Source organism: Sus scrofa, chromosome 1, assembly GCF_054392235.1.
Source record: "Sus scrofa isolate SSC_HxYL_T2T_F1_AM1 chromosome 1, Sscrofa_HxYL_maternal_Yorkshire_Landrace_v2.0, whole genome shotgun sequence".
Taxonomy (NCBI): Eukaryota; Metazoa; Chordata; class Mammalia; order Artiodactyla; family Suidae; genus Sus; species Sus scrofa.
Window position 1 is genome coordinate 163,562,690 of NC_139383.1, and position 18,064 is coordinate 163,580,753.

At 34.1% G+C, this 18,064-nt stretch overlaps 1 protein-coding gene across 50 annotated transcripts in view; it reads left to right on the plus strand.

Annotated features, from left to right (window-relative positions):
• RTTN (rotatin) overlaps positions 1 to 18,064 on the plus strand; it is a 144,256-nt gene that overhangs the window by 48,067 nt on the left and 78,125 nt on the right. For 41 of the 50 annotated variants that reach the window (XM_085017773.1, XM_085017779.1, XM_085017784.1 and 38 more), the window contains 7 exons: positions 936 to 1,053; positions 4,716 to 4,812; positions 5,792 to 5,860; positions 6,810 to 6,998; positions 7,604 to 7,843; positions 9,035 to 9,179; positions 13,553 to 13,707. In XM_085017773.1, the coding sequence (XP_084873899.1) occupies positions 936 to 1,053; positions 4,716 to 4,812; positions 5,792 to 5,860; positions 6,810 to 6,998; positions 7,604 to 7,843; positions 9,035 to 9,179; positions 13,553 to 13,707 (1,013 nt within the window). The remainder of the gene's footprint in view (positions 1 to 935; positions 1,054 to 4,715; positions 4,813 to 5,791; positions 5,861 to 6,809; positions 6,999 to 7,603; positions 7,844 to 9,034; positions 9,180 to 13,552; positions 13,708 to 18,064) is intronic. The other 9 variants (XM_085018066.1, XM_085018049.1, XM_085018085.1 and 6 more) reach the window with 1 other exon arrangement.

Genomic DNA, 18,064 nt, shown 5'->3' on the forward strand with positions numbered 1-18,064 from the left:
GAGTAGATTTCTTGTGCTATATAGTAGGTTCTTATAGCTGGATACTGTAAAGCTCCTAGAGGAAAACATAGGCAGAACACTCTTTGACATTAATTGCAGCAATATCTTGTTTGATCCACCTCCTAGAATAATGAAAATCAAACCAAAAATAAACAAATGGGACCTAATTAAACTTAGAAGCTTTTGCACAGCAAAGGAAACCATAAAAAAAGAAAAGACAACCTACAGAATGGGGGGAAATCATTGCAAATGAAGCAACTGATGAGGTTCATCGCCAAAATATACAAACAGCTCATGCAGCTTTATATCAAAAAGAAAAAAAAAAAAGATACCAAATCAGAAATGGACAGAAGATCTAAATAGACATTGCTCCAAAGAAGACAGACAGATGGTCAAAAAACACAGGAAAAGGTGCTCAACATAACTAATTATTAGAGAAATGCAAGTCAAAACTACAATGGTATCACCTTATACCAGTCAGAATGGCTATCATCAAAAGTCTACAAACAATAAATGGTGGAGAGGGTGTGGAGAAAAGGGAACCCTCCTACAACATTGGTGGAAATGTAAATTGGTACAACCACTATGGAGAACAGAATGGAATGGAAGTTCCTCAAAAAACTAAAAATAGAACTGCCATGTGATTCAGCAATCCCACTCCTGAGCATCTATCTGGAGAAAAACCATAATTCATTTTTTTTTTCTAAAAGTGAGGTCTCTAAAGGAAAACTAACCTTAAAATTTCTATTTGATGTATAAGCAGAGGTTTGGACAAAACTTATCTTTGGTGGAAAATAATTGTTAATATTTACATTGTAGTTTCACAGAATTTTGGTGAAAAAGCTAGAAACTTAGAATAAGGTGATGTTATAGTATGTATTTCATCTCACCTTAGAGTGGATAAGAGTGAATAACTGTGTTCCCATCTGGGCCAGGTGGTAGAATGTTTGGTACAGCCAAGTCTCACGCTCCTGAGGAAGGTTCTTTGTGCAGACCCAGCCATACGTGTTTCCCTCTCACAAGAGTCTTCTCTCTTGACCCTGTTATTCAGAGGTAAGTAAAATAAATTCTGATAATAGTGTGGTAAATCTTAAGCTTTAAGTGTTTTTGGTTTTTTCGTTTATTTGTTTGTTTTTGTTTTTTAGGGCCACACTTGTGGCCTATGGAGGTTCCCAGGCCAGGGGTCCAGTCAGAGCTGTAGTTGCCGGCCTATGGCACAGTCACAGCAACTTGGGATCCAGGCTGCATCTTCGACCTACACTACAGCTCACGGCAACACCAGATCCTTAACCCACTGATCGATGCCAGGGATCAAACCCGTAACCTCATGGTTCCTGGTTGGATTCGTTTCTGCTGAGCCACGATGGGAACTCCTCTAAGTGTTTATTTTTAACTGAAGGTAACATTTACTTTCCATTTTACTAACAGAATGACAAAGTTTATTAGTGAACATTCTACTGAAAAAACCCATCACAGTGGAAAATCTTTAACACTTCTGTGGAAATTTTCTTAAAATCCTTTTACTGAGTAGATCTTAGAGCTGAGAAGGGCTGAAGCCTCTAATGTTTGCACCTTGATGTCAGTGTTGTTTGGTTCCCAGATATTTAACTGTTACCTGTAAAGAGAGAAGCTGTGGCTGCTGTTATTACTGCAGAAACAGATACTGCCCAGTATCTGTTTCTTCAATTTTTTTCCCTTTAGATCATAACACTTCGGTGTGATTTCTGATTATGTCCTTAGCTGGCATTAAAAGTGTATAGACTCAGACTGTGAGGAGTGAGAACTACACTATCCTGAATGACTTTGAGCATTAATTTATTACATTTTATAAATGTAATATGTAAAATGTGACTTTTTTAAAACCCCTTTCTGTTTGGTTGTAATTTAGTAATGTACTAAGATGGAAAAATTCCGTGTAATTTTGTTCTTTTTTTTCCTCTTTTGACTATTCTCCATAGAGAGCTTGATAACATTATGTGTTATTTTCTTTCCTAGAAGTGTAGGCCACTGTTTTTTTTTGTTTGTTTGTTTTTTTAGGGCCGCACCCGCGGCATATGGAGATTCCCAGGCGTGGGGTCAAATTGGAGCTGTAGCTGCTGGTCACAGCAATGTCAGATCCCAGCCGCATCTATAACCTATACCACAGCTCACGGCAATGCTGGATCCTTAACCCACTGAGCGAGGTCAGGGATTGAACCTGCATCCTCATGGATACCAGTCAGATTCGTTTCTACTGCGCACGACAGGAACTCCATGCTTTTAAATGTTCTACAAGAGACATTTTGATCAAATGTCTCTATACTTAACTGTCACTTATCAGGCATATAAGAGATAAATGATATTTATATTTAAAATATTATTAGAATATAGGCATTTATTTTAGCATTTTCTTCTCTTCTAATAGCTTCTGCCAAGTGAATAGAACACAGTTTAAATAACATTGATAAAGGTTCAAACCAGGTAAAGTTCTAAAGAGACTTAGTGTGTTCAGGCTCATAAATTTTGAATAGTGTGTAAAATTTTATAATTTTTTTGTAGATTGATGTGGAAGAGTAGCAGTTTTGGATCTCCAATTTTCTTAAGTCTGGTTAATAATTATCTTCCTATTAACCTCATTCAGTAGAATTTAGTTCCTAGCTTACCTTTTCATTTGTAATTTTTTTTTTTTTTTTTTTTTTTTTTTTTGGTCTTTTTAGGGCTGCACCTGCAGCATATGTAGGTTCCCAGGCTAGGGGTCAAATCAGAGCTACAGCTGACGGCCTACACCACAGTCACAGCAACACCCAATCCAAGCCATGTCTGCAACATACACCACAACTCATGGCAATGCCAGATCTTTAACCCGCTGAGGGAGGCCAGGGATTGAACCTGTGTCTTCATGGATACTAATCAGATTCATTTCCACTGAGCCATGCTAGGAACTCCTCATTTATAATTTTGTTTTATATTATTCAAGCAGTCAACTAATTATGAACATCTACTAGATTTAAAGGCGTTTTCTAAGGCAACATAATCTCTACCTATTTAATAATTTTTCTTTCTCAGTGATATTTGCAAAAATTACTTAAATGAGTCTGAAAATGAATTCTAATATCTCTCATTAATGGGCAAAATTTTGGGGGGCACAGTTAATTTTTTAACCAGGTATTCAACAAGAAAAATTCATTCCTTAGCAGACATATATTGAGTGCATACTATGTGGTAGGTTCAACACTAGGCCTTTGGGATATATTGATGAGTTTGATAAATGACTTTCTGGGAGATTGTATAGTTGAAGACTTTGACCAATAAGTGTATGATACATTATAATAATGCCTATAATGATGGAATCCCTGGTGCCAGAGGAAGTGCTCCAGAGTAGATCTGGTAGTGGGAAGACACCAGAGAGTGCTTTCAGGGCATCTTATCTGGAATTTGAGCAGTGAATAGGAGTGGGGGGAGAGAGGAAGGGTAGATTTCCAGATAAGGAAGCCATGGTTATGTGTGAGAGAGAATGGTGTGTTTTCCATAGTGGTTGGTTAGGGATGGCTGGATTTTGGTGTAAAGGGAAAATGATGGGCTGAGGTAGAGAGAACAGTTCGTATAGGGCTTGATAAGTCATAGTAAATAACAGTGAAAGCCATTTAAGCCTGTTAACACATGGGTTTGTGTTTTACATAGATGATTCTGTCTATAGCATGGAATTAGACTGAAGGTATATAGTAGTTAAATGATCTGTCAGACACACTACTTTGAATCATAAACTTTATGTCATGACAGAATTCCACCTTGTATTTCAGGGTTAGAAGTTAACTTAGAAATCATGGATAAATCATTTTATTTCTCAATTTATTTCTTTTTCCTTTTTTTTTTTTTTTTTTTTTTTGGCCGCCCTGTAGCATATGGAGCTCCGGGGCCAGGGATCAGATCTGAGCCACAGCCTCGAACTAAGCTGCAGCTGTGGCAACACTGGATCCTTAACCCACTGTGCAGGGCCTGCAGGGCCGGGTATTGAACCCAGGTACCAGTGCTCCCAGAATGCTGCCGATCCCGTTGCACCACAGCGGGAGCTCTGGATAACACCATTTTACAGTGAGGAAATTAAAGTCTAGAGGTTGGCCAGGATCATAACCAGGTGATGGTGGAGGCTAGAGAAGAACCAGAACTTCATTATTTTGTTGATTTATTTTTGTTTTCAGTAATTAAAAAACTTAAAAATTCAAACAACATGAAACTATACAGAAAAAATTCTAAATTTTTTTTCATTTTTCTATTTTTTCTAAGTTTCTTTGACAAAGACTGTTTAGTTATCGTTTTGTATATATAATAATCTGGAATGATCTTTTCTGTACACACATTTAACTAGAGTTAAATGACTTGGCAAAACCTTTCTTGAAGCTGGATCAGTTTACTTCGCAAATTCTATGAAAGCAGACTGTCTAGAAAGTGAATTTGTAAGTGTGGTTCCTGGGTCAGTAGTGTCTATATCCCTCAGGATTCATAGGTTCCACCCTAAACCTACTGGATCAGAAAATCTATGTTTTAACAAGCCCTGCAGAGATTCACATAGCTTTGAAAGTTGGAGAGCCACTGTTTTAGTGACATCAGTTTATCTGGGTTTATAATTGCATTTCTCTGAGCATGGCATTTCTTCTCTTTAAGATATTTTAAATTTGAAATTTATTCTTTCTAGAGATAAAAATATTTTATAAAGTTATACTCTTTTTATTTCTCAGTTTCCTTGATATTTCATGAAGATTGTACTGTTGTCACTGAAGTTGGAGCATTATTTTGTCTTCTGTTATTTGATGAAGTATCAAGAATGGATATGTGGTGAGCTATAAGAGTTTTAAAAGAGTTTTACTCCTAAATGTATATACCTAAGGTTTTTGATGCATTCTTTTTTTTTTAATTAGGTTTTTATTTTTTCTATTATAGTTGATTTACATTTTCCCCTGATGCATTCTTGGAGCAATGCATGGAAATTTCTGACTTGGGAAGCTCATGCTTTCCATGGTGGATATACGTGGTATGATTATTGGTTTGAGTAAGCAATATTAAAAAGCACATTGGCTCAAAAAGTCACCCTGAGCTATTGTTTTTGAACATTATTGAGTATAAAATTTAAAAATTGCTGTAGTAATTTTCATCATTAATATATTTTTGGTACATACTCTAGATTTTTTGTTTTTTTCTTTAATATTTAATTTAAAAAAACTTTGGGGAAATTGTTTAGGATAGAAACACTGACCTTGGGCGGGATCAGTGAGAGAACACAGAGGCTTCCTTGCCAGTATAGCACCTGCATTATATGAATCATTTGTCACATGAACTTCTTAAAGAAAATCATAATTCGCTCTTCATAATCAAACCCAGGTAGTAGCACCATGTTATAACTGTACTAAATGATAGAACCAAGTGCAACTCTGGATTTGAGTTTTATTTATTTTTTATTTTATTCTTTTTGCCTTTTCTGGGGCTGCTCCCGTGGCATATGGAGATTCCCAGGCTAGGGGTCTAATCAGAGCTGTAGCTGCCGACCTACAACAGAGCCACAGCAATGCGGGATCTGAGCCGCGTCTGCGACCTATACCCACAGCTCACAGCAATGCCAGATCCTTAACCCACTGAGCAAGGCCAGGGATCGAACCCGAAACCTCATGGTTCCTAGTTGGATTCGTTAACCACTGAGCCATGACGGGAACTCCTGGATTTGAGTTTTAGCCCAAGAAGTGAAGCTAGTTGTATTTGTTAGACAAAGCAATGGTAAACTCAGCTGTTTCTTTTCTTTTGTGTTTCTTCTGTAAAACAGGTCTGATAATCCTTCCAATAAACCTTCTTCACCATCAGTCTTCAGTCTGCCTGTTTCAGTTTCTAGAAGGTAAAGAATTTATTTCTTTGCTTTTTTTTGAAGGTAAATTACTGCTAAGGAAAGGGAAATCAAAATCTATAATTTGTTGAAGTTTTCACCTAGTGTTTCATCTCATGACTTTTGGTGCTTTAATGTCCCAGCCTCTTTTTTGAGATGCATGAAATGAAAAAGCACAGTAAAGTTCCGCTTAGAAATCTTACCCAATTGTGTTTCTTTAACATTAGTTATAAATATATGAATTAAGGGTTTGGGATATGTTTTATTAGCAAGATTATTCTTTAACATTTGAGATGCTAGGCATTGCTGTCTTATTAAACTGTTAAATTAACTAACAGGTTTGAGAGAGATCGCTATTGAATCTATTCTTAGATCTAAAAATATTTCAAGGTTTTCTTGGTGACACATAGTGTTTGAGTTTATTGATGATGCATCTGTGTTCTCTAGGGAAAACTGTAAGTTGAATTCTGTCACTTAGTGACCCATGTAAACATAGGCAATTCATTTAGCTTCTTTAAGACTCATTTTGGTCATCTGTAAAGTAGGTATTATAGTGCCGTGCCATGTAACTATGAATGGAAGGTAGATAAAGTACAGTGTTTAGCATAAAGTAGACATTTGTGTTTCAGCTGAACACCTTATTATATGTGTGGTTCACTGTAGCAACAGGCTTTGACTTCAAAGTGCATCATTCATCTCTGCAAACAACTCTGATACAGCATAGAATATGGTAAGTCCTCAGGAAAGAGTTTAATCAAGTGTTTTTGGAAGTTTAGAGGATGACAAAAGAATAATTGAGATAATGTGAAGCATGATAATTGCTCAGCATAGGGACTATGAGAGAGATCTTTGTATTGTTGTTGAATGGGAGGCATGGAACTAGCTTTCATCTGTGGCTCATCTTTTTGAGTAGCATTTAAGAATTTAAACTTTCGTAATTATTTTTATGTATTTTCTTTAGGTATCACCTACCAGTCCTTGTACTTGGCCACCATGCTGTGAGTCCATACTCCATAGTTTTGCCATTATCTGCTGATTGTTTAGCCTTGAAGCCGGTCTCAGATATGCTGAGAATAGCTTGGAACCTATCATGGTATCATGGGAGTGATAATCTGTTGAAGCAGATGAACTCTGAAACTAAAATCCAAGAGTAAGCTGTTATCCGGAATAGAAAAGCATTCACATTTGACTAATTATAATTAGTTAGGTCTTATTTTTCCTTTAGGTCAAGTAGCTTTTAATATTATCATCTAACTCTGCTTTTTCAATGAAGATTATAATTTTTACTTTGTTTTAAAGATTACATATGTTCATTACATTTTAAAAACTATCAAAGAAGTTTAACTTAAAAAGCATTGTGCTCTATGCTGTTTTAGAGATTGTGTGAATTTTAATTAGTTAATAGATGTAACTCAGTAGAAACAGTGATCTAGGTTACAGTAAAAGCTGAAAAACATATGTGTAAATTTTGTTATTGTAGTGATGATGATGACTTTTAAATATCTTAACAGTCTAATCAGTGAGTACTTTCTTATTTGAATGAAAATAACTTTATATTTCTGTAACCAGGAAGATGTCATTATAAACACACTAGCATAGAACCTAAATGTTGACTCTTTTGACTATGAGTCACCCTTTAATTAAAAGGAAAGTTAAGATCAAACAGAATTTGGGGAGACAGTTTATAATAAAAATAAATGTGAGCTTTTATTTAAATAGCTTTATGTGGGTCTTTCTTTTTTTCTTTTGGTTTAGATTTTTAGATTCATTAAAGTTATCCACTGAGGATGCCCTTACTCTGAAGATGACATACACAGCCAGTGGGCTGAAGGACTGTCTCCACTCCATTGCGCAGGCTGCAGCCCACAGGGAAGTGAGGACTGCTGTCACAAGGATGAGTTTTTATCTTCTGAATGACAGATTGTCCTTCACGGGTGGCACTGGCCCATGTGGGGTTACCTTGAAGTCCTTGTCTTGGCACAACACACTAAACAGGTCAGTGCCAGCTCAAGACTGCCAGTTTCAAAGACCTGGATTGAATTGTATTTGGGCTCCTCTTCACACCTTTGAAGATAAGAGCATGTGTTCTTGTTGTTATCATGAGAGAAATGTTTTTTTACAAAGGAAAACTTCAGGATTTTTATTATCTGTAATACATATCTAATTGCAAAAAAGGAAAATTCTTAACATAATCACTGCATTTTGGAATTCTTAATAAATTATAATTCATATAAGTATTATAATTACTATATTTTTATATCCAATCGTAGAAAATTTTGTTATCTCACAAAAGTAAATAATTAGGATAAGACATAGGAAACTGAATGTTTATTCACAACCATATTGTAAGAGAGATGAGACATCAGTGAGCTGAATTGGTAACCTGCTTCTGGCTGTTTTATTTTGTTTAGCTTTTGTTTTGTTTTTAAGTAAATTATCTCATTTTTCATTTTATTCTGAATTTCCTTAAGTTGATAGCTATATGGAGGTCCTCTGATAGTTATTGGAAAGGCTCTCGTTTGTAAATTTAACACATTTAACCAGTAGCAGATGGCTGCATTTAAAACAAATAAGACTGATAAGCAGCTGTTGCCAGTAATTTTACATTTTAGTCTTCATGTGACTTTAGTATAAAATTTATAATTTTCTGTTAAATATAAAGTGTGTAGTTTTCAAAATACAAGGTTATATGAGTTTCTAAAATGTGGACTCTCATATTTTAGTGTAGCTCTCACAATTTGAATACCTAATTTGCCTTTTCCAGTGGTGTGCTGGAGCCAGCTAGTAGTACCTTATGAGAGCCGATGGTTTAGTTATCTGAATTTTTCAAGTTGTTAAACACAACCACTCTTACAAAATAAATTTCCTAAGCTTACAATTAAATTATATGAACAAATGAAGCTAGTGATTATGCAAAGTCATTACTTCCCAATTATTTTATAACATTTTACTACTATCTCTGCTCTTGAAATTATTTATATGGATTCTGTCTGTTTGTGGAAATGCCATATATCGGTGTGGTACAGTGCCTCTCCCACAGTGTTAGATCCATGGCTTACATGGCAGGGTACTTACACTATGGAAATTGGCAAACACAGCAAGTCAGGGCCCCACTCCTCAGCCAGCTGTTAAATATTTACTTACTATAAATGGCTAGACTATGATTATTGTCTTTTTTTATTGTAGGTTTTTACAAGTGCTTCCTGCTTGCACTGAAGATGAGAAACTGCTAATAGACATCATACATTTTCTAAATAAGTTATTGAAGGAACAAAGAAAAAATGTGTCCGTAGAACTTCTAAACTGGATCCTAGAATTACTTCTTAGACATGTAAGTGTTGTTAAAGAATTTGAATTTTAATTTAGACTCTTTTGTTGATATTTGTATTATGTTCCTTTGATATGCCTGTATTTTCTGAAGAGGTATATTTTAAATTATCACAGCAAATTTTTCTTTAATAAAATTTATTTTTTTATATTTTTCTCTGGCCATTTTCACTTCTTTCACATTAAAATTTTTAAAAAATAAATTTTATTCGAATGTAGTTGACACACATTAACTTTTTCTCATTTTGTGAAGTTTTTAATAGGACATTTGTCTATTAGGTGGGCATTTACATGTACAGTTTATTCGTATCTGTATGTATGGCAAGAAATACCTTAAACATAGTTAAAAAGACCTAATAAACTAAGAAAATATTTATAACACACATGAGAGACAACATACTAAATTTCCTTAAATTATAATTTTTGAATCATTAATAAGATGATTGCACTTCCAGAGTATATAGGCGTATTATTCAATAAAGTTTACTCTTCTGTTACTTTCCCAAGAATGATTTCCAAGTACCATATTTCTTTTGATTTTGTGTTATCTTTTAATTATTAAAAAATTAAAGAGGCATTTGGAGGCACTTTTTTCCCTGAGGATTTTTAATAAACAGGAGAACCTGTTGTCGTTTTAGTTCTTCTTTTAGCTTTTAGGCATGCTTAAATATTTTAGAGGTTAGATGTTAAAATATTATTAAAATAATTTCTGTGAAGCTTTTCAAATAAGTTTTTTGATAAATTGATTTTTGATATATGAATTTTTATAACTCCATAATCTTTTTGCTCATTCTAAAAAAAAATAACCTCTAAAACAATCTTCTTCTTCAGTTATTAGAGATCTTGTACTCTAAGAGTTATAGTTGTTTTGGGTGGTGAAAATAGCTTTAGTTTTAGAATCTTTTCTTGAAAATCTTTTCTTGAGAATCTGTACAGTAGTTAAATGTTTGCGTATAAGACTATAAATAGTATATAACAATAGAAAAATCATTATGCATATCAAAATGTATTTACCTAAATTGTGTAATTATAACTAATTAAAACTTTATATTCAGGAATTCCTGTTGTGGCTCAGTGGGTTATACTCAATTAGTATCCATGAGGATGCAGTTTGATCCCTGGTCCCGCTCAGTGGGTTAAGGATCTGGAGTTTGCTGTGAGCTGTGGTTTAGGTCACAAATGGCACTTGGATCTGGTGTTGCTGTTGCTGTGGTGTAGGCCAGCATCTGCAGTTCTGATTTGACCCCTAGCCCATAAACCTCCATATGCTGCAGCTGTGGCCCTAAAAAGCAAAAAAACAAAAAAACTTTACATTCAGATGACTATGAATTTTGTAGTATGTTATGAATGCCGATATACATTGCATAATTTATTTGTAATTTTGAAATTAAAATGGAATTTCTACAAGACTCTAGATGATTGTACTGTAATTTTAATGCAGTTTTAGAGGAGGATTTTTGGTATAATTAAATTTATTTATTTGACTTTGTATGGTATAAAGGCTGTCTTTGGAAAGCTTTTATTTAGTCTCCTCACATATTATCCTCACTTTTGTTATGAATAATACTTTTAAAGGTAAGTAGAGTGGACCTAAGCATCTGCTATCTGAAGAGTTTAATCTTAAATATCATGCTACAAGGAGTAAATTATTAAGTGTTATGTAAACACCAATATTCAAAATAATGGGAGACAAAATAGTCAAAAAATGCCTTTTTAAGTTTATCATATGAAGTGGGTAAAATAAGTGAGAGAAATAGTTTTAGAAGGTCAGTAACATAGCATTTCCAGAGGAATTGTTTTTAATCTATGGATATAACATACAAAGATGTGTGAAAGCAATGGTGGCAAAAACAAAATTAGGCAGAAGTAACTACCTGGTTGAGCAGAAGAATGCTCATAAGCTATATGAAGAAAAGTCAGCTGAGGGAAGGTTTAGAATTTCTCTTATGAAAATTTTGTCTACGTGTTCTATGAAAACATTCAGTTGTTAATTTTATGCACTTTAGGAAATTTTTGCACCACTAATTTATATTTTAGTGTATTGATATTTTATTAATATATAAAATAACCTGAAAGTGCTGAATTTTCTGTTGTCAGACTTTCACAGGCTCATGTGTACTTAAAGTTCATAGAGAGCGTTGTACATCCTACTCTTGTAGGTTGCTTATGAATGGAAAATTGGGTATGAAGAGTGGTAACTGTGGATAAAGAAAATGAGCCATTATTATGGAAATTACTACCTTTTGGAAGTCAGCACTGATGAAGTCATGGCCCATGTAGTTGTTTTAAAATTATGATTGAATACTAATGTCTAAAGACAATTTCAGATATGATCAAGTACTTGAGGTCAGTAGGCATCAGTAGAGACATCTTTTCTACTTTCTTTTGCACTTGGCAAATGGTATTAAATCCGGTATTTTAGAAGTGATGTTGCTGAGGTTCACTGGATCTTAATGTTAACATGTAAATCCAAGACAGGTTTTAAAGGGAAAAAGTCTCTGCAGCTTACCAGCAGGAATAAGCTATTAATAAGATGAGATTGTTTGGAAGAATCTTAGTTTTAGACTGTATATATGTACTGTATCAATATGTTAATATATTAATTGGTAGCTTCTACTTAATTTTTATCTCTATATCAGAATTAATAAATTCCTCATGGTAAAATTACATTTTACCAAGGTAGAATTTGCATGAGAAACAGCCTCCTCATTTTGTCAGTATTTGTGAAAGTTGGAGGGAATGTGAGTGTAAGTTAGCCTTTGGTTATTTGGGGCTAAGAATACTATATGATGTATATTTTTTATGATTTTATTAAATGTATGATTGTTTTTCATGTATGAAATTTAGAAGTTGTAGTTACATTTTATGTAGTTTTGCTTGATCCAAATGAGGTGCTTCTTGTTCAAGTTGAAAAGAAAAGCTGAAAAAAAAAATGCTTCTTAAGTGTCAAACATAGTCAATTTAAAGGCAAAACATCTCTCCCTCAATACTTTCCAAAAGTTCTTAATTAGATTATTTATAATTGTGTGTACTTTGTTGAAGTATACTGTACATACTACGTAATAAAAACAACTTAGAATTGTCTTCCCATTTTAAAAATTTACTTTCCTTAAAAAGAATGCAGTTATTTTTTGAGTCCCTTATGTGAAGGATTTCATGGCAGTAATAATTACAGTTTGATTTTATCTCTTTTTGTCTGTTTTAATATGCACTATTGATGTGATGTAATGATGGGGATGGAATGTTCACTAGTTTTGAAGTAAGATGGTTCTGAGGTTGAATTCTTGCTCAACTCATTCATATGACCTAGGACAAGTTATATACCCTTTTTATGAACCTCTTTTTGCCCATCTGTAAAATGTAAAAAATGCAGATCTTCTAGTTAACCCCAAAGTTAAATAAAAGTTGTTATTTTTTCTGTCTTTTTTTTTTTCTTAGCATAGTACCTGTGACATTATAGATGATTAATAAGTATTCCATCTATCTTTAATGCCATTGGTTAATGTAATATTTTCTGTTCTCTCAATATTACTAGAAATAATCTATTACATTTCTTTAGCTACATTTTTAAAGTTGGAAAACAAGATAAAATTTAAATAGTACTAGTTTTACTTGTTTATCAGCCTATCAAATTGGCAAAGATTACGACAACAATAATACTCAATATTGGCTTGGGTGCTCTAGGCCTTCCTGTGCCTTGCTTAGTCATATATATTGGTACACTTTTTGTAGGGACAATTTGGCAGTATATACTGAAAGCATTAAAACTATTACAATGTTTTGATTTAGTGATTTTATTGCATAGAATTCATACGTAGGATATAATCAGAATTGAGCACACTGCTGCAGCTCAGTGAAATTAGAAATCACTTATTATCCAGTAGTTGTGGTAAATCCTTTATGGTTGACTAACAAGCAGATACTAAAATAATGTTTTTGAAGAAATAGTGATAATAACATTAAAATAATAGTTATGATACTGAACTTTTCCACTTGATCTCAGTTTTGTTAAAAATATGGAATTATAATTCTGTTTGTACTCACACACCCAGAAAGAATAATATGTACCAATATACCAATAACAGCTATCTCGATACAGTGTGGTTATGGGTGGTTTTAGTGTTTCTTATTGTGCTTCTCTGTATTTTCTTCAGTTTTCTATAATGGATATGCTTTTTTTTTTGTTGAGATAACATATGAAGCACCTTTTGAGTTGAGAACATCTCTACTAATGTAGTAGAGTCCCACACCTACTAGTTAGGTGATATAACTCTTAGTTACTCCAAAACATGATTAGCAACAAAAATTATTATGGGAAACAACATGTAGTTCAATTCGAGAGTAAATGTATGTTGTACAAATTTCATTTTCTTTTAGAGTCCAAATCCACTCTTGGACCTGCTGGTTCTGACAGAGTCACAGGCACGAGAGGAAACAGATGACATCCGCACGGCTGTCAGGCAGCAGCTCCAGAAAGAATTGATGGCTCTTTTCAATACCTTGCTGCTCAGTTTCGTGGCTGTTACTGACAGGTACTGTTTATATCATTGAAGGTTTGGGAACATTTATATAGAACTTGGTTTTCTTTTGATTTGCAAAGAGTCTTACTTTTCACTTAATTTTACTTGTTTTAAATTAAGAGGAGGAAGGACTTGAGTAAAAATCAGTTGTGGTCTGTTTTTATATCAGCTCAATTTCTGATATAGCCTGACTGTAATTTCACACACACACAGAGAGTATTTTGTTGTCCCTAGATTTCAGTTCTTGGTTATCTCTTAATTTTCCACACAGTTGAGCAGTCATACCCATTTCTATGACATTGTAACTATTTTTACATTGATAATTTTCAAATGTATATCTGTAGCTCTGACTTGAAAATTTTTTTAATTAGATAAAGTTCACAAATTTGATAAATTTTAACCATTTTAAAGTGGATAATTGAACGGGTTTTGGTATATTTACAGTGTTGTACAACTATCACTGTTTTAATTCCAGAACATTTTCATTACCTCCAAAAGAAACTTTGTACCCATTAAGCAGTCTCTCTCTATTCACCCCTTACCCAAGGCCCTGGCCACTAATCTTTCTTTCTCTATGAATTTGCATATTCTAGACATTTTATATAAATAGAATCAAACAGTATGTGGCCTTTTTTGTCTGGCTTCTTTCATTTAACATCATCTTTTCAAGGTCCATCCATGTTGTAGCAGGTATCAGTGCTTATTTCTTCCTATGACTAAATAATATTTCATGTATGGATATGCCACATTTTGTTTATCCATTAATCTGTTGATGAGCATTTGAGTTTGTTTCTACCTTTGACTGTTTGTATAGTGATTTATATACAAGTTTTCGTGTGGACATATGTTTTCAGTTCTTGAGTACTTACCTAGGATTGGAATTGCTGGTTCATATGATAACTCTATGCTGAGCTTTTTGAAGAAGTGGCCAGATTGTTTTCTGCAGCAGCTATACCATTTTCTATTCCCACCAGCAATGGATAAGCGTTCTAATTTCTGTATATTCTCACCAACATTTGTTATTGTTAGAGCCATCGTAATGATATAAACTGGTTTCAGTTTCCATTTCTTTAATGGAAAATGATGTTGAGCATCTTTTCATGTACTTAATGGCTATTTGTATATCTTTCTCAGATAAATATCTCTTCAAGTCCTTTGCATATTTTTTAATTGGGTTGTTTGTTTTTTTGTTGTTGAGTTGTGTTCATATATCCTGGACATTAATCTTTTATAATGTATGAGATTTGCAGAATTTTCTCCCGTTCTGTGGATTGTCTTTTCACTCTCTTGATAGTGTCCTTTGATGTACAAAAGTTTTTGAATTGTTAATTTCTCCCTGTGCTTTGAGAGAAGTTCTGCTGGAGAAAAAACCTGATCCCATGCATAAGACATTTGAAACAAACTAAAGGGTCAAACAGCCCTAATTCAGCTCAAAACTTGATTAGATCCAAAAGATCAGCCTCTAATCCAAGTCTTATGACCAAAGGATAAGTCATTTCTATGAGAAGTTATTATGTACTTTTTTCTCAATAGCTTTTTTATACAAATATTTGACATATGATCACAAGTGAAAAGAACTGTGAAAGGAAAATTTCGTCCATAATTAACAGAAAAAAAGTCATTAGGAACAGATCTGCAGATGTCAAATATGACAAGAATTTTAATGCTTCTGTCATAAATTATAATAGTTTAAATAATACTTATAACAGGTCTTATATGAGAAGATGGATAAGATTAATAAAAATATGGAGAATATTAAGAGAAATGGAGACTTTAGAAAAGAATGAAATACAAATTATATAAGTGAGAAATACAGTTTCTAAAGTAAAGAATTCTTTACATGGGCATAATGGCAGATTAGACACAGTTTAAGAGAAGATTAGTGAATTTAGAATATAAGTCAATAGGGATTTCACTAGAGAGGGACAGCTCGGAGCTTCTAAGGTGCTGAGAATGTTTTATATTTGTTATGCCTGGTGGTTACATGATTATATATGTGTATAAACCATCATGTAGTATGTTCTTAAGATCTGTGAGTTTTACTGTGTGCAATTATGCCTCAATAAAGTACTGAAAACAAGAACAAAGCCAATCCAAGGATAGTAGAGTCTGTAGCTGGACCTGGAATGTGTATAAGAATCTCCTGAGGGGCTTGTTAAAATATTAACAACAGGAGTTCCTGCTGTGGCACAGCAGATGAAGAATCCGACTGCAGCAGGGTTGCCACAGAGGTTTAGGTTTGATTCTCGGCCCAGTGTAGTGGGTCAAAGGATCTGGTGTTCCTGCAGCTGTGGTGTAGGTCACATCTGTGGCTCAGATTCAGTCCCTCGCCTGGAAACTTCCAAATGCTGAAGGTGTGGCCATAAAAAAATTAACATCAGTAGCTCAGGAATCTACATAGTAAGTAAGCACCACAGGTGGACCTTGATCTAGATTTTGAGAAACGTTGGTGTGGACTGGCCTCTTTGTGTGAGACACTTCTTTTTATGTGTGGGTAAAGAGCAGGTTAGGATTTTTGTTTGTTTAGAATGGAAGATACTTATGCATACTTACAAGTTGTTGGACATGTGCCTATCCTAAGGGAAAATTAGAGTGAGAAGAGGAAAAAGAGTGGATGGAAGAGGAGAGAGGTTGGTAAGTAGATGGAGGATATAAGAAGAGATAGAAAATGAGGGGAGTGGAATTGAATGAGCAGTGTATTAGAAACAAGTATGGGATAAAATGGATAAGTGTATAGGTTTGGAGAAAGATGATGCGGGAATTGTGATAATTTCACTTTCTTCTATGAAAAGGGAGGCAAGGGGAACTGACATGGGGATGAAACAGGTTGGTTGTGGAACTTGGGGAAAATTTACAGGGAGAGGGAGCTGGTTGCAGATGTGTCAGATGTCAGCTGAGGTTGGCAGCTAGACATTTGCAGTAACATCAGTCCCTGAGTACAGTGTATAGTTATATGATTTTTCTTCGGAAGTGATTAAAGTAAAAGGAGTAGAAAATAAGAATAACTTTATGTTAGTGTAAAAATCAGAACATTTTTAATGGTATCAGGTTACTTTGCTGTTGACCTGTGAAAAATATGAATTTATATAAATAACTTTTTAGGCTTTGTGTAAGTACTGTGTATTTCTAAAACTTTAAAAAGTACTTAGATGACAGGTATATAAAAATTATAATCTTTAAAAATCATACCCTTACATCCCTATAACTTTGTGATGGAATAGGTAATAATATAGTTAGTAATTATCAGTTTTGGAGTCCAAAGATCTATAAAAGTAAAGAAAATTTGGATTTTATTCATTGCTTTGTTAACAATGATATTATTCTTCCATGAATTACTTCTTTGGATCCATGCTTGGTGATTTAATTTCAGGGATTTTTTCTTTTTTCTATTTTTGTTTTTTTAGCACCGTGCCTGTGGCATACGGAAATTCCCAGGCTAAAGGTTGAATTGGAGCTTGCAGCTGCTGGCCTACACCACAGCCACAGCAATAGCAGATCTGTGCTGTGTCTGTAGCCTACACCTCAGCTCATGGCAACGCCATATCCTTAACTCACTGAACAAGGCCAGGGATCGAACCCACATCCTCATGGGTACTAGTCAGATTTATTACTGCTGAGCAATAATGGGAACTCTAGGATTTTGTTTTCTAATAGAAAAATATTATTTTGATTTTTCTATTTGACAGTTTTGTTTAAATTATGTGCCAAATTCATTAAAACCTTTTCCTTTTGTAGCTTTCTGGGGAAAAAAATTATATGTTTTTAGCTAATTAAAAATTCAATTTTTTTACTAATACTGAATGATTAGAAAGTATAGGTTTAATGTTTGCCAAGTAAAATTCATTTAAATTTTGCATTTAATTTTCCAACTTTCAATTTCATTATTGGAAGGCAATACTAATATCGATTTATGCATTTTTTTTTTTTTTTGTCTTTTGTCTTTTTAGGGCCGAACCTTGGGCATATGGAGTTTCCCAGGCTAGGGGTCAAAATGGGGCTGTAGCTGTTGGCCTACACCACAGCCACAGCAATGCCAGATCCGAGCTGTGACTGTGACCTACACCACAGCTCATGGCAACACCAGATCCTTAACCCACCAAGCGAGGCCAGGGATTGAACCCACAACCTCCTGGTTCCTAGTCAGATTCATTTCTTCTGTGCCACGACAGGAACTCCCCTATGCATTTTTAAATATAATTGTTACTTTATTTTAAAACATATACTCTGGATGGTATATATTAACCTGTTTTCTTGAAAAGTCTTGTTTTGAGAGGGTATATTTTCTGTCGTTTGCTCTAGTTCATACTTTATTTGCTGTTATAGGAAGTTGTTAGTAACTCTCCACCACCAATAAGAAAGCCCATTAAGC